The sequence below is a fragment of the Aythya marila genome, assembly GCF_965140915.1.
Source record: "Aythya marila genome assembly, chromosome: 1".
In the NCBI taxonomy this organism is placed as follows: domain Eukaryota; kingdom Metazoa; phylum Chordata; class Aves; order Anseriformes; family Anatidae; genus Aythya; species Aythya marila.
The window spans coordinates 201,204,225-201,221,723 of NC_139042.1; the positions used below are offsets into that span (position 1 = coordinate 201,204,225).

Genomic DNA, 17,499 nt, shown 5'->3' on the forward strand with positions numbered 1-17,499 from the left:
ATTAATTCAAAATATTAGTGAGAAAGGATGGATAGCCTGCTTTACAGCTGCTCTAGGAGTAATTTGTATCATGATACAGTGCCTGTCTTAGAGCTCAATGCTTATTTATTTTGAGATATTCATTTGAAGACCAATTGTGACAGGGAAAGTCAGAGAGGAGTATTGTAAAACAAATTGTTTCTGTTGATATTTAAGGTATTGCTGTGACTTAATTCTTGGGTAGGTTGTACCTGATTTTATCACTGTTCTCAAGAAAGTATGTACTGGGAAATTGCCATGCAAATATTTTTAGAATACGTTTTTCCTTTTTTCTGGTATTTAAAGAATCTTTTTCCAACTACCGTACCTTACTTGCATTTCCTTAATCCTTTTAAGCTACTCTAATTCCGAGAAACTTTTTTCTTGCTTATAAAACTTTTGTTGCTCCCTGTAAGAAAATCTGCTTCATTTTCCAAGCTGCTGTGTTAAGATAGGAGGGGAGATGAAGCAGTTCGGCCGTGTGTGGCTTCTGAAACTGCAGCTTCTAAAGCAAACATTCAAATTGGTCATTAAGAACATCTGCCTTCGCTGCTGCTGGTACCTGGCTTTTTATAGCCCTTGTTATGAATAGTCCTACTGACTCTGAAGTGTTTAAGCTTTTTTTTTTTTTTTTTTTTTTCAGATGTAGAAAGAGGGGTTCAAAAGGCAGATGGACCTTGACTTTTGTAAATTCACATCTATAACATCAGGCTTTTCTCTTTTGCAGAACTAAAGAGATGTCAGATGAAATCTTTGATGTATACAATTATTTAATTTCTAGATGGTGATGGCAAGCCTTCAAGCTTGATTCTGTATTTGTTGAAACGGGTAGCGACAGGACTGGATCTCAGGCTGATACCTTGCCATGGCTGCTTCCCCCAAATTTCTCTCTGCCCGTTATGAACTGTCTGTTTCTTTGGGTTTGTCAGCCTGTAGATATCTTAACCATGTTTAGAGTCTAGCAGATAAGGAAAAGGACATGAATAATTCTGGTCTGCTCCATAGGGAACACAAGGTAGGATTATGAAGACAGAATTGCATAGGTTTCTGTGGAGATGTGGCATGTAAACTGAATTCTAGCCCGGTCAGACTGATGTGAAATGGAAAAAGAATGGTCAAGATAACTTTGCATCTCAAATAAAAATGTGTACAGGCCTACTGCTCGTATGAATGAATTCCCTCAAGCCATTTTAGTGGTGGGTGTTGGTGTTGCTTTTTCTAAGTAGCTTGTACATCCTCCTTTCTGCAAACCAGGGCACAACAAATGGGTGTGTTTTGGGGTAGTTTAGCTGCAGTGCTGTCTGGGATTACCCTGAGGGTTCACAATGTGTGTGTGTGTGTGTGTGCGTTTTATTCATGGCATTCTGTCTAGGCTTTATAACAACTTCAGATTATAAAAAGAGAGCGATGGGGGGGAAAAAGTTTTGCTTAAACTTAAATTCTGATTTTTTTCCCCCTAATTGTTGTTTGACAAATATCCACTGAGCCATAACTTTGCAGCATCCTTTGTGCTGTAAACTCGTTAGCTCCTGGCAGTATGCTTTATGAAAAAACTCCTTTCAAAGACCAGCTAACTATAATTACATTAATAGAAACATTGCTTATTTTGGCAGCCAGCTAATCAGGATGCAGATCTTTCTTTTCTGTATAGTTAGGAGAGGTGAAGAGGTAACCACCGTGATCCATAAAATCCAGTCCTGGTTAACTGCTCCTTCTCATACAAAAGTATTTTGTCAGGGTTATAACGTGTGTGGTTCCTTTATTTCCTAAAGTTTTGAAGTTAAGGAAGAAAGGCAAAATGCAAGAACAGTAACAAGCCCATATTGCTCAGCTAACTAGCTGTTGAAAATGCAAGTGATGAGTGGGAATTCACGTGATATGCACCAAGATGTAACTTTACTTTTCTTCCTCAAGCAGAGCCTGCTTAAATTCTTACGCTAAGGTTATGACACTTGGTTTCGTTTTGGTTTATCTTGTGTATCCATCTCTTCTTGCAAACAGGATGTTTAGTAAACTTGATTACAGTTTCTTAAGTTCATTTTAAAGCTTTTTTTTCTTGTTATAAATTACAATTTCTCAAATAGGACAAGAAGGAAACTACTATGTATGCCATCCTTTCAGACTGTTTCATGCTGAGGGAGGCAGGTGTATATGAAAATGATTGCTAGTCCTGAAGTGCTTGTGAACCTCCCTTTAGGAGAGAGAGACACTGGTGAACACGGGATAAAAGCCTTTTTCATGACTGTTCTGCAGACTTTTGTAGGTGCTAGTTTTGTATTTTTGTCATAGTCCAAAAGACCTGAAAATCACAGAATCACAGAATTTTCTAGGTTGGAAGAGACCTCAAGATCATCGAGTCCAACCTCTGACCTAACGCTAACAGTCCCCACTAAACCATTTCCCTAAGCTCTACATCTAATCATCTAAGAAACCTTCTCCGGTTAATCATCTGGGGGAAGAAATCGTTTTGAAGAAAATGGAGCAACTTCTGTTTTCCCAGTAGGGAACAGCTGTAATCCTTTTTTGGGTGTTAAATGCAGCACTTCAGTAGCTGTGATTTCTCTTTTTACTATTGATATCGCTCCCTTCCTGAATCGTGAAAATAATGGTGGCATGAAAGCAAGCAGAAAATATACCTTCTATTCCCTTCTCTCTTGCTACATTCCCTCTTCTCTACTGTTGCTCTTTGTCAGCCCACCGTTCTCTTGTTTCTCCAACACTTCAGAACCTTGCTGTAGATTAATCTAGTTCAGTTATAAATCACCTTCAGGATCTGTAAGGTATACTCACGTGTTAGTTGGTTAAACATTTATTCAGTTATTACTGGGGATTTTATTGTACGGTGCTCCTCTTCATTTTTTCTGTCTTTAATATGTGTCTGTTAAAGACAGAAATAATTCATAGTGCTGTAAAGATGGTTGTATGCTTATGCAAACCATAAACGTGGTCAGCTTTTCAGAGTAAATTTACAATGTCATTTAGCTGTAAGCAATGATATTCCTTTGAGTTTATATCTGTAACTTGCAGACAAGTTGGTCGATAACCCAACTAAATTAAGAACAAACACATCATGGAAATATAACAGTGGGAAAGTTCTTACAGCAGAAATGTAGAGGTCCATATTATTAACAAGCAAACTTTATCAGGCAACCCTGTATATTGCATCTTTAAATAAATGTTTTGAAATTAAACTTTTTTTTTGTTTCTTCTGGAAACATCTATTTATATATTTTTTTTCCTTCCCTCTCTACGTATAAAGTAATTTGTCTGAAACCTGGAATTTAAGTTTATGTATAGGAGTTGGAAATTATTCTCTATGTGAAGAGCTAGACATTTCATTTCAGAGAGCTTGAAGAGTCCTCTCTTGGGAAGAGAGAAATTCTAGCTGCACAGTAATAGTCTCCAAGCTTCCCATTGAGTGGACATATTTGCAGGGTGGGAAAAGAAATTGGATGGCTTGTCAGAGATAATGATTTTAGTTGTCTTTGTTTTGCCAAACCAAATATGATAGTACTCGGGAATGTTATTACTTCTGGCAGGGGTGGATTAACGGGCAGAATGTAAATGAGCCTACCAGAAGAGAAACAGTTTGTTGTGCCTACACTGTGCGTGTTTCAACAGACCAACGTGCATGTGGGTAAATACGCCAGCAAATCTTAAATCTGACATGCGTGTGATCAGCAGCTGGAAATGGAAAGAGATGACCTCTCCTCCCAACTCGTAACACTTAAGCAATGGGAACAGAAGGTCTAAAGGCCAGAGAATGCATCTCGTGCCTTGGTTGGTTGTGGCCTGGGTTTGTTCTGATGTTATGGTTTACAGAAAACGAAGTTGGCTTTCTAAATTGCTCTCTTTGTGCAGATGAGGCCCTATGATGCTGTGTAGGAATTCAGTTTCCAAAAGCATTCACAGAGGCTCTTCGGGGCTGACAGTTATTTAATGCAACCGTATAAAACATGATTTCTCATGATTCTTTTCTTTCTTAGCCCTGTAAAATCTTTGACAGGAAGGATTTCTGAAGTGCCTTTGTACGTTTTCCAAATGGCATTAAAAATGTTGTGGGACACACACTGCCATTTGTCTGCTTAAAATTACCTGCCAAAAGTAATGATGGTACCTGAGCTGCAACTGTTCTCTGGGCCTCTGGTGGTGAGAGAGAGAACTCCTGAAATGCTCCCTGGATTTCCAGCTTGTTTCCTGGTGTGCAAGGATTCCAGTCACGTCGGAGGGTGTCAGAGGTGTGTGTTCGGGGGGAGGAAGGGGAGCCAAGTGCCTCTTTTTAGCAGGTGCTTGCTTATGCCTGCTGGAGTTTAGCAAGCTAGATTCAATTTGAGTTCTGTTAGTAGGTCTGACGCTGTCTCTACCCTGCACCAGTAGCTCTCTTAAAACATGATGTGAAATTTCATGAATCGATTCAGACTTGAAAAGAGGATGCAGCCCCACTTCTTAGGTGGGTATGCCTGGGGGAGCACGTTGCTGCAACTGGCATTCGTTTCAAGAGGTGTTTTCTTTACTTCCTGGTGTGAACGTTTCCTTTGAACTTTATTTAGAGAAATCGGTATGCATTCTCTTCAGTAAGTAATTTTTAAAATGTTCTGCAGAAATACGTTTAGGACTGCTTGCAGTTTTTTGTTTCCTTGTGCTGAAGTCACTTTAAATCCATCACCCCAGCCTGGAGAGTCGTCAGGCAGAAATCTTGCTCTGAAGGTAGCTGAGTTTTTCCTGCATCAGTTTTGCCTGAGCATTCAGAAGACAGCCATGTAATACTGTGTAGGGATGAAACCTGTTGGAATTTCGGAGGCGCATCCAGTCTCTTTTGATCCTACTAAGGAGCAATGATTCAGGTGCTACAGATTGTAAAGGATCTGGTGTCGCCAGCAAGACGGAGAACAGATGCTGCTAAGAAAGGTAAGCGCAGCACTGGGTTGTATTCAGTGTTCCGAGTAATTTACTATAAATCTGAAATATGCTGGAGCTTGGTTATAGTTGAATATTTACTTAATTTTCTGTGGCATGTACAGCTCCCATAATCTAGCTTTGAACTATATTAAGCCTAATTATGATCGCTTTGCAACTGCAGCTTTCCCAAAGAGAATCCCGATGACGTTTATTATGCTGAAGATGGAGTTTGTCAGCATTTGTAACTGCTACTGTTGTTCTGAAGATCTTTTCCTTATTTTTCTGGGCTAAAGAAATGTTTTTCTTGTCTGGGTAGCTCAGGCTGTGAAAATAGCAACTATATTCTATATAATCCCATCAGAATAGTTTTTAGAAGCTTAAGTATTCTAAATGAGAATAAGAGCAAAAATAGGCTTCTTCAGTGCTTATGGAAATGAGAGAGACTGAACATACACAGCTGCACTGCTGTTTAGGTTTCAAAATTAGATTATTTCTAGACTTCAGCTAACTTCAAAATCTGAAATGGCTCTTGCAAGTGTGCAAAACATTACTTGAAATAATTATTGTTTGAAATTAATTGATGTTAAATGCTTTTTTCTTTGTTCTCTTCAGTGTGTTGGATGTTTGTTTCTATTTTTTTTTTTTCCTCCTTGAAACTAGTTCCATCCTTTGCACTATCTGGCATACTTATCTAATTAAGGACTAATTAAACACTTTTTTCCCCCCTCCTACTGTTCATTGTTACTTTTACATCTTAATTATTTGCAATTGCTGAATATACGTTTTGTAGAGGAACAAAATAATTCATAAAGCTGTCTTAAAAATTGCACTCCTTTATTACCAGAATTAATTTTCTGGGAGCACTTTATTTCCTGCTGAATAGGTCATGAATAATATACAGCCCATAGCGTCTGCGTCTGCCTGTTACTGTGGCATTGTTCTCTTCTGCCGTTACATGTAATCTGTGGCTAAAGGCAAGTATCCTTAATTCAGAGCACTTATCTAATCATATCAGGCTGCTGTAATTCAAAGGAATTAGTTAACAAAACACCACTGTAAGAAAACAACATGAGTGGAGGTAGAATTGGGACCCACTTCTATCATCTCTATTCTGGGGAAAAGAAAAAAAAAAAGGGTGTGCATTTCAAGAAACCAAACTTCCTAATTAATTCCTTAGATTTTGTAATGACTGTCTGAACGTCCCACCCAGCAGTTGTATAATATCATCACAGTGAATTACTCGGTATCAGTTCTCCGTTCATCTTCAGGTTTGGATTTGTTTCCTTACGCTCCACTTGTTAGAAGGATGAAGGGGACGGGAGTTCGTGTCTGTTCCGAGTGTAGCTAACTAGTCAGGCTTGCTTTTCAGAGAAGAGCTATAAGAACTTACAAAGGTAACACAAAAAAAATATAAAAACTTGTTTATTGGAACTGATTCAACTGAATTGGAAGTGCAAGCCTTGAAAAACATGAAGAGATGCTCAGAATATGAGTTGCAAAGCTTTGATTCCTCCCCCATGCCCCCCACCAGCCACCCCCATTTGTTTCAGACCCCTTTTGGCCATTGTTTGGACAGTGTTCTCAGGGTGCTAGCAGCTGAGCTAATTAGATATTAGCTCTTGGAGAACTTGGTAGCAATTTTTTTTATGAGCAATGTTAAGATCTTAACATTAAAAAAAAAAAAAAAACAAACTGAAACATTCTGAAGGAAACGATGCAAAATGCTGGCAGACTTCTGTAATAAATACAGCAATCTGAGTAGGCATTAGTTTCCTCGTCTTCTTTCCTCACAGCATGCAACATTAGGCATCTGGTGTATGTGAGGGGCTGTATTCTACAGAAATGACTCATTCTCAGCATTGTTTTCAGTAAATGGAAAAATGTATTTGTAAAGGAAGAGTTGCTAGGAAGCCCAGTGTGAATGCGAGGTGAATTCACTGAGACAGGAGGGCTGGTGTGTGAAAGGTTTACAAATGTGCTTTCAAATTAGTGTTGGTAAACATCCGATGTTTTTAATTGCATTCCTCAGGTGAGCCCTCTATTTCTTCTTAAAAAGTGCGTTCATCCTTAAAATATGTTTTTGGGTAGAGTTTAAAGTTCATTGGTCTCATGTTGCATGAATAAAATTTACTGTAAGAACCTGTCCTTTTGTCGTGAAAATCAGGAACCCAGGAAAATGACACTGAAAATACCTGGGCTGATACTTGCAGGGAGCACTGGACCTGTGGAGGGGAGGAAAAGTGTAGGAAGAGTGTCTCCCTCAGTAGGTCCTTAACTGATGTGGGGGAGACATTTCAAAGTAGGGTAATGTATTGCATATTTCTTCTGCCGCATCTAGTTTAAAACCTTGTCTTTGAAATTGAGTGTCCTAACTTTATAATTACTTTCCTAAATAGTGTGCAAGGTTATGGGGGAAAGGATTCCCCCAGCCTTCAACTTCCCCAAAGCTCACTTTCAGCTGAGACCTAGAAACATGGTTATTAGCCAAGAACACGTCCTTTTTGCATTTGTGGTTTCACAACAGAAGCTTATTATAAGTCCTGCGGTAGCGGCTGTGGAGAGGAAAATTCAATCCCTGCTGAAGAAAGTCTTGAGGAATGTTATTTAAAAGGAACCGTTCTTAATGTTTCACGGGTTGAGATGTGAATTTAATCGGGTAGTTGAGCAGCTTGCCAAAGCTGCTGAGTCTAATTGTTTGTTATAGGCCAGAGTTTGTTTTCATTGTGGCTGTGACTCACGCCTCTAGTTAAATTAGATTTCACTTTCTATATCATAAGAGGGTGATTAAATGGTTTACAAATACAAGGCTAACTTCCGCAAATAGAGTGCTCGTCTCCCAGTTGCAAGTCCTTTAGTTATGATTTTGTCTTTACTCTTTGGCTGTTGAAAAGGCTCACATCCCCCAAATTTTTCCCTAGCCCTGTGAGGTTCTTGCTTAGTGATGGATATAATGAGCTAAACAGTAAGTTTTGCTTTATAATGTCTAACAGCTGTTTTCATATATATTTTTTTGTAATGCACTGATTAGAACTTGAGTCCCAAGAGTTGTATTTATTTTTAAAGTAAAAAACCAAAACCATTTATTTGTGTCCAGCAATCTTCCAATTGCTGTGAAAGCTGAGTGTGTGTTTTTTGGGGGGGTGGTAGTGGTGGTTGCTTTGTGTGTGTGTGTGTTTTGTTTGCTTGTTTTTAATTGGAAAATCCAGACCCTTACTGTATTTAGATAACATCAGGTTAGTTAAAAAAAAAAAAAAAAGTTCCTAATCCATTTATTGGAGCAAGGCTAACACTTTAGCTTTTTACCATTTTCTGTAACTTTGAAGGTGAATAAGAAGTTGCAAATAAATAAAGAGGTTGTCACTATTTTATTTCATAAGGCTTTAAAAATATATGTATATAACCTTGAAACCTTGGCTTTGGATAAAGTCCAAAATCATGTCAGGATGAAATTCTCTTGATAAGTGTTCTCATTCAAGGCCATGTATTTCACGAGATCTGAAACCTGTCTGTATTCAAACAAATAGTTCTAATGTTATTTCTCCTGGAGAAATCAATGTAGGGTATACATGTATGGTTTATTTTCTTTTTTTTTTCTGTGTCTGAAATCCAGGTTGAAATCAAAATTGTTTAAAATAAAAAATATTCTTGGTTTACCTCTTCCCCCCTCTTCCTTCTTACAGATGGCTGCAGCAGAGCATAACTGGCAGCATCACCTTGATGTTAGAATAGAAAAACGACGTTGCATTGAAATATGTTCATCAGATAAGACAACCGAATTACAAAGTGTGCAAAGTTCAGTGTAAAAGATGACTAATGGAAAACTTAAGTCTGAGGTTGTTTTTAGAGATTGCAAGAGGGAGCATATGCTTGGCCACTGCAGTATTTGGGCTGTAAGCCACCGGTACTGCTCCTTCAGGAATCCCCTATATTTCTTTGGGGTACATACCGTATCTCAGCCATCTAGGTTGCAGACAAAGCTAATAAATATCTTCAGTTTCAAAGTTAATTTTCATTCTGGAAATATCCCAGTAATAGCTCACACTCGTGAAGATGCTGCCTGAATTTGCTTGCAGATGGTTCTCTGGGAGAACCTTATCTCCCAGACTTTGCAAGAAATCTGTGGTCCTCCTTCTGGTGTATTTCTTTTGAAATAGGTTGTTTATTTTATTTTCTCCATCTTGCATCTAAAGGTCCTGCAGCAAGTTATTAGCGTTTGCTTTCGAGTTATCTTCCACGGGAATGCACGTGAGCTGGTTGAATGCAGCGTGCAGCCTAAAGCTTGAACAGTTCTAGAGGAATTTGGGGGCAAATATTTGACTATCATTGCCCAACATTTCATTTAATAATTGTGGAATCACAGAATAACAGAGTTGGAAGGGACTCACAAAGACCGTGGAGTCTAATTCCTGGCTCCACAGAGGACCACCCAAAAACCAGCCCATGTGTCTGAGGGCGGCGTCCAAACACTCGTTGAACACCGTCAGGCCCAGGGCCGTGACCACATCCTTGGGGGGCCTGTCCCAGTGCCCGACCACCTCTGGGTGCAGAACCTTTCCCTAACCCCCAGCCTGACCCTCCCCTGTCCCAGCTCCATGCCGTTCCCTCGGGTCCTGTCGCTGTCCCCAGAGAGCAGAGCTCAGCACCTGCCCCTCCACTCCCCTCGTGAAGGAGCTGCAGGCCGCCATGAGGCCTCCCCTCGGCCTGCTGTGCTCAGGGCTGAACAAACTCAGCCACCCCTCATACGTCCTCCCGTCTAGACCCTGCACCATCTTTGTAGCCCTCCTTTGGACACTCTCTAACAGTGTTATGTCCTTTTTATACTGTGGCACCCAAAACCACACACAGAGCTGGAGGTGAGGCCACCCCAGTGCAGAGCAGAGCAGGACAATCCCCCCCCATCACCCAGCTAGCAGTGCTGTGCTTGAAAAGGTGATGTGAGAAGTCACTTGCTTACCATGGTCTTCTCTACCCTTTAATCTAGTTTGACCTCTTGCTTGAAGGCAGTCTGACTCCAGCAGTTGTCCTTATAGCCAGTGGTAGTGCAGTTCACGTGAAATAAAGCTGTGCAGTCAAGTATTTTATTGATGAAAGAACAGTTATTACCCAGGCTGGGGATTTTAACTTGAGAAACGCTGTATAGAAGGAAAGGCTTTCTTCTATACCTGTACACCTATTTTTTAAATCAGTTTGTTTTTTAGAGCTGGAATGGACAGGGGAGAAAGTAGTGATCTTTATTTTCTAGAATAAAAATGATCTTGGCAATTGTTCAATGACAATTTTTTTTTTGTCATTAAAGAAGAAATTATGGTCACATCAGTCAGGATCATTGATTGTATTATGTAGCTCATCAATATGTACATACACAGCTTTAATTATTATCTACCATAGCTAAGGTTGTATTAGGGTGATAAAATTGAGCTGTATTTGCGCAGGCTCTACTGATATTATTGTATTTTGGTTAAAGTTAGGCGTTTTGGCAGTGGTTTTACAGGCAACTAGCACTAGCATAAGTGTCTCTTAAAGATGCCATCCTGCCTTGTTTCAGCTGCTTGTTTTGTCTCCTCATCCCGATTCAAATCACTCTTACAGCTTCATGGGCACTTGTATAGTCATGTGGTGATTCAAAGCAGGAAACTGATTTAAACTAAATTCTAATCTTATTTCTGATTGCGGTAGTCTTAATCTTGATCTGCTTTTACCAGATTGCAATGCATGCCAGCTCCAGGGAGGACACAGCACTGGCATGTAAATAAATCATACAACCATTAGGGTTGCAAAAGCCCTCCAAGGTCATCTGGTCCAGCCACCCCCCTACCACCACATGTCCCCAAGCATCACATCCAACCTCTCCTTGAACACCCCCAGGGACGGTGACTCCACCACCTCCCTGGGCAACCCGTCCCAGTGCCTGACTGCTCTTTCTGAGCAGAAATGGCTCCTCATTGCCAACCTGAACCTCCCATGATACAGCTTGAGGCCATTCCCTCTGGTCCTATCACTGGTTACCTGTGAGAAGAGGCCGACCCCCAGCTCCCCACCCCTTCCTTTTGGGTAGTTGCAGAGAGCAATGAGGTCTGCCCTGAGCCTCCTCTTCTCCAGACCAAACACCCCCAGTTCCCTCAGCTGCTCCTCACAGGACTCGTGGTCCAGGCCCTTCACCAGCTTCATAGCCCTGCTCTGGATGCGCTCCAGGGCCTCCCTGTCCTTCTGGTACTGAGGGGCCCAAAGCTGAACGTGGTATTCAAATGTGGGGCTGGGCTTCCTTCCTGGCTGAGCCAGTGCAAAGAGCCAGGTGAGCGCAAGAGTCCAAGTTGTTCTGCCTCAGGGTGATGCATACACAAGTACTAACACAGTTGGATTGTTGAACAACTTAAAAATATTTTTCCTCATTTGTGTAGTGTCAGATGCAGTGATTAAGAAGGGTCGTAGTGCTGCTTAGCCATACGTAGCTGTTGATGGCTGACTTTGCTGGCTGCTGATTTAGGCCCTGACTGGTAGGTAGGTAGCACCGTTTAACAAAATATTTAGATGTTGTGTCTTGGAAATTGACCTACGACTTAGCAAAATGAATTCAGATCACTTGAATTTGATTTAGCTGTAGGAGGAACTACAGAAAAATGAGGTACTTCTGTTCCTTTATGCAGTAATGTTAGTTAACTGAAATGAGCTGGTTTACAAGAAGGACAGTGCAGTAAAGGAAACAGCTCTCCAGCTTGGTGCTGTGATCTGATATTCTAATTTGTAGTGTTTTTTTGGGGGGGGTGGGTGGAAGGATGGGACGACAGAGCAGGTACCTGAATCCATGAATGGTCAACTGACAAATTACAAATACTCCTGAAAAATGCAACCTTACCTCTCTTTCTGTAGCAGTATAGGCAATATAATAGCTTAACATAATGCTCCTGTTGAGTAAAGAACAGTGCAGCAATGAGAAAAACACAACAGGTTCAGTGTTGTTTCTGCTAGATGGGACAGAAATTCAGTGTGGTATCAATCAGCACAGCTGTGTTGGCATCAAGAAACTGATCTGACTTGGTGCAGTGCTTTTTTCCTCTCTTTTTAAAAAAGAAAAATGTATTGTTTCTTTTGAGTGTGCCTGTAGGTAGCTGAGAGTTCACAGTTGTAATCCAGTAGATAAAATAGCACATTAAAAAAAAAAAAAGGGAGTTTAAAGAAGAAAAAGAAACTCTGTTAATAATCATAGTTTAGTGCTTCTGACAAGATGTTTGACATTGTCATTAGAAAGCTTTAGAACCAGGCATATTACAAATAATTGTTCATGGCTTCAGCCACTAGCTACAGCTGCTGTTTGCACAGCCTGCGTGGCTGTGTCCCCTTTTCTTCCTTTGCTCTCCCCGAAGATGTGTGAAGGCTGTTTGAGGGTGGTGAAGTCCCACAAGTTCTGATGCCCATGAAGTAAAATAGTCTTTTTGTAGCTGTAAGGCCGCAGGGGTGGGCGGGGATAAAACCAACCTACCAAAACCAACAAAAAACCCCACCAAAGCACAACATCAACAGAACCTCTGCTATTTCCCTGACAGGCAGTGCTATAATCTTGCTTCTTTGATTCCAGCCTTCTTCTGGCATGCACTGTACTTCTCTGGTTGCACTGACCACTTCGTCTTGGAGCAACTTTCAGCAGTGATAAAAACCGAATATAGGTTGTCTGCCTGTAACTATAGTCAGAGCTTGATGTTTCATTCACTTGCTGGAATTACTGACTGCTGTGATATTTTTTCCCCAATCTGATGTTCTGCAGTGTGTCTGGGGTAGTCAAATGTGAAGCAACAGTGAGCTGCAAGCCCCAGACTGTCTTCATTTATGTAGCAAATCGAAACAAACTTTTTTTCTTCAGCTAAAGTCCATCTCTAGTGTAAGTATAGTTTTGGTTAAAGCTTTTATTGACACAAAATAGTGAAAAAGTAGAAGCAACCACCTGTAAGCTTTAAGGCTGCACGATTATATATTGTTGTAAGTTGCTGTTTATCCTCTTCTGGTAATAGGCTGTCTTGTGGTTTTAAATCAGGCAGACAGTGGGATGCCTCTGTGGCCTTCAGAGCTTTTTTACAGTTGATACCCGTTGGTTTGGTCCTAGCTGCTGTGCTTGAGTTGCAGGGAAGGGAAACAAAGCCTCCTATTAAATCCCTTGGAAATATTCTGGCGTTGGGGACCAGCTTCATCTTTTCCAGCTGCAGCATGCTGCTGTGTGCTGCTAAGTCCAGCTGGGCTCAGTCCATCTGACCTGGAGTAGCAGTGCTTGAGGAAACTCTCCTGCCTGATTTTACCCCAGCAGAGGAAACACAGAAGCTGGGAGTGAGACCTGCTGAAAACAAGGTGGCTTTCTTGGGTTTCTTGAAAGAAGAGGGCAGCTGTGTGTGGGGAGGTGGTGATGTATCCAAGTGTTTGCTTAGCACTGCAGAAGGTTAATGGGTTACATAGTTTTGAGCTTGAGCTGGCGGGATGAAATGTTTTTGGTTTTCTGGTTTTAGTGATACTGCAAGCGAAACTGCAGCTCTGTTTGCCCTGAGGCATTTGTCCAGTAAGTTCGGAGCAGAGACAAGGGCTTGGCCTGGACCTGAACATTGGGGGAAGGCTTTTTGTGTACCTTTCCTTCTGTAGCAGCTCTTTTCTCTATTTATTGTGACGTGAATTTCACAACTAAGTGCATGCATCTGATTTGTGGAGACTCTTGAGAAAGGGCTGTGAAACCTGGGTTTGATATTTATTCTGTATGCAGGATCTAGAAAAACAAACCTTGTTCCAGCTTGTATTTTCATAGTTCAAGGGAACAGATTTTTCTGACCTTGATTTCAGTAAGATCATGGCAATCGTGCATATGTTATTTTAAAATGTGTACAGCTTTTTTCTTCTTCTGGGCTCTTAAAGTATAATGTCAACTTTATTTGACACTGAAAAGCATACTTTTTTCATAAACCTGTGCTCTGAAGATGTGCACCCTTAATGCAATGAAGAATGACCTATTTTTTTTTTGCCTTAAATTGTTCAGTTTCCAGTATTTTATCCTCATACTTATGAAACTTGGAATCTAATGTTAAATATGGATGTTAGCTTCCATGTTCATTGGTTGTAAAACTTGCACAGAACTTATTTAATACATTGAGAGCTTAAGAAGGTGACAGTTCTGTTTGTTAAATTGCAGTGGATGGGGATAAGTGACAGTGCAGAGATGGATGCTAACCAGTTTGCCTGTTTAATAACTTTAAATGTGGTGAATGTTTCAAAGTGACAGGGTCTCAGCTGGACATTTTCTGTAACAGATAATGATGGCAGTCTGGTAGCTTAGATAATGTTTTGGTGTATATCCACAGCTCACAGATTTCCTGGACATTTTATCTGGCTTTTCTGAGGTATTTTTGTGTCTTCTTGAGCTTGTGGATCTTTAGGTATAGCTTATAAGCAAAACATCCAAACTTCTCAACTCAGATAACATATCCAGCTTTTTTAAAAAAGCTGTATCTAACAGCAAATAAAAATATTTGTTTCCAAGTGGAATAGCTTCCCTTGTTTTGTCCCTCTCATTGCATGTACAAGCAGCTAACAGGAATTATCTGCCAGTGTTGGTATTAAACTACCCATAAAAATGTTAATTTGAGCTGAATTTCCAGATCAAACAGAAAACTTAATTAATGTCAGTTAATTAAATTCTTGGTGGAAATGAGAAAATAAGTACACAGATGCCCAAGACTGCTGCTCTTTGCTAATAAAGCAGCTAACAAAACAGTTTCTAGCAGTACCTGGAGGAAGGAAGTCCTTGGTGGGACCAGTTCCTCGAGGAACAAGCGCCGCCCCCTCCTGCGTCAAGTCCCAGGTGATGCAAGTTTCTCTCTGCTGCTGTTATCTCCTGTAGCATTACTGTATGGCAACAAACTCAAACAAACAGAGAGCCATGTAAGTACAATCACATACTTGATTGCACGCAGTCCTTTCCAGAAGAGCGACGCCCGTATCAGATGGCACAGTTGTTAGTCACGGTCACTTAACTCCTCACCGCAGGCCGCAGAGATGAGCACAATATAAATCTTGCAGCCTGTCAGCTACGAGGGCTCTCTGCACGCACGTGGGCTTCATTTTAAGACAAGAAGAGGCTCACTAACTGCAGCCCTTGTGAACAGACTCCGTCCATATGGAGAAGCTCATTGATATTCAGAGTGTGGAGTCCTTCTATATTCCTGTTTGCCAAATATTACTGCAGTAACTCTGCTGGATTGCAGGTGTTTTCTGCTGCCACTTGGAAGTGGCTCAAGTGTATGCTTTTTGATGAATTTGCAGCTTAAGCAATAAATTTACAAGAGTTACTTAAGACTTGTATAGGATTAATTTTGCTTTCACAGTGTTGTGTCGGCTTTGGGGGTTGTGTAGCTCTTAAAGGAGGTATGATCGTGATGCAGGAAGCTGAATCCAGTTGTCCCTGGGGAGATAAAGCTGTGTGCTATAGCGGGTATTTCTCCTTCCCTTCTCTTCCCACTCTGTTTTTTAACCATAACCCTTTCTCATTCTTCACAGGGCATCGTTTTGCTTTCAGAATGCTACATTATTAAAATGTAGATGCTCCATCCCTACTACACAGCAGCAGAGAATCTCCACTCTGTGACAGTAGTCTAATGCATGTTTTAATTAAATATAAATGGGGTGGTAGAAAAGGAAATATTTGTTTTGATTCTTCATTGTAAAATAGATTTCTATTTAAGAATATCAAAATCATCTTTTTTTTCTCATCATTCCTATCTTAGAGATATCTCTGATAAATGATATCTGCATCATCTTCTTCTTGCACTGTTGCAGCCACCAGTTGTAGCTGAACATGAGGTGCTTAAAATGGCATCTTTCTCTCCATAATTTCTTCAGAAGCAAGTGGTGGAGGCCTGTAACCTATCGATTAATCAGCTTGCACAAAATTTGTTGCATTTATTGACTGGCAAATATTTTTATTCCCTGGAAATTCATGGGAGCATTGTGTTTTTTCCCCTCATTGTTCTTATATTATTTTTAAAAATAAGAGTCTCATCCAATGTACCAGGCAAAATATGTAAGCACTAGGAGAGGAGGATCTAAACATATGAATAGGCAAATTTCACTCTGTCTGCTAGTCTACCCTATGTGTTAGATGTTCCCCCAAACATTCTGACTGAAGAATACTCATTTCCATGCCATTTCCCTTTTATCAGTGGTATTTTCCAGAGGTTAAGGCTAAATTTTAGGATTTTTTTTTTTTTTTTTTTTTTTTTTTAAGAAGTATATCCTTTAAAATTTTAACTTTAATAATTCTGGTTCGTGGATTCATATCACAACTAAAATGAAAGTATACCTCTTTTGATAAATCTCCGTTCTGGGTTGGAAAAAGCAGTAGTCTGAAGGAAATATTTATAGTGCAGTTCATAGGTCTCAAGTGGAATGTTGAGGAGCAGCCTCAATCCGAGACCTTATTTTTTTGATAGAAAGGAAATACTGTTTGTACTAACGAAAGGGCTTTGGTAACATGAAGATGCTGTGATCTTTCATAGATAAATATTTTCTATTTCATTTGAAGCCATCGTTATTTGGATTAGTGAAACAATTCATCATTCAGAATGAGCTTTTCAAATGTTGAGCTTTTTTTGGGATGCTCCCAGAGCTCCCCGGTGTGTGATGTGCTGTTGGTTTCAGGTGTTGTACTGCACTGTGTGAGAGGGAAAATGGCAGCACTGTTGCTTTGCATCCTAATTTTTCTCCTTGAGAAAAAAACAAACAAAAAAAACCAAACACAGAAAACCACCAATTCTCCCCTTTTTGTCACAACAGCTGTACATTGAAAAGACTTCAACGTGTTTTGCAAAATTTCCTCCTCTCTGCTGCAGCTGCATCAAGTCCTGGAGCCGTGCCTCATCTCAGTGAAAGGAAAACGTTACGTTCGCAGACAGTTGTGTGGAGCCTCTTCTACAAATCAAAGGAACGTGGATCATTAAAGATGTTTCTGTCACCGCTGTGCTGTGAATTAGTACCGTGGTTAGGTTTAAAAACAGGTGGAATGAAGGCTAGTTTGGAGCTGGCCAAATCCATACACAAAACTTTGCAGAAGCTCCCCGGATTGACGTTTGCATTGCTATTTAGCTTATGGGCATGGGAATGACCTTCTAAACTGTGCCGTGATAATTGCCTGTTTTACATTATGTATTAAGCTTCAGAGAAGAATATCCATGGTGATGGAAAGTATTAAAAATCATTGTCTGGGAACTAATAAGAATGTAAAGCCCTTCTATAAATAGCCCAGATAGGCTCTAAAGGGAAAAATGAGCAAATACGCTTAGGCAAATCGAAGGGAGAGGGGCTGTGCTGGGATCGGGCTGTGTTTAACACAACAGTGGCCTGCAGTCTGTGTTAGCAAGTGGCACGGCCCAGTGCTGATGGACCTGGAGAGGAACAGGGATGGTGGCCTGACATCCCACTGTGTTTCAGTTGTTTTTCCTGGCCAGCTCAAACCTTGTCCTTGCTCTTTGGGCACAGCATGAGGTAGTTAGGAGTGTGTCTTGCAGATTAGTTTAATTTGGAAGAAGCCCAGTTTGCACGCTCCCTTGCTGCTTCCCA

At 40.5% G+C, this 17,499-nt stretch overlaps 1 protein-coding gene across 11 annotated transcripts in view; it reads left to right on the plus strand.

Moving 5' to 3' along the window:
- The window catches only part of USP6NL (USP6 N-terminal like), a 156,495-nt gene that overhangs the window by 58,001 nt on the left and 80,995 nt on the right, over window positions 1–17,499 (plus strand). Inside the window, exon 1 of one of the 11 annotated variants that reach the window (XM_082771964.1) lies at window positions 4,013–4,926. The exons of the other annotated variants lie outside the window; for them this stretch is intronic. Coding sequence (XP_082628090.1) covers window positions 4,854–4,926 — 73 coding nt within the window. The 5' untranslated portion in view covers window positions 4,013–4,853. Of the gene's footprint in view, window positions 1–4,012; window positions 4,927–17,499 lie in introns of those variants that run through there. 11 annotated transcript variants of the gene reach the window in all.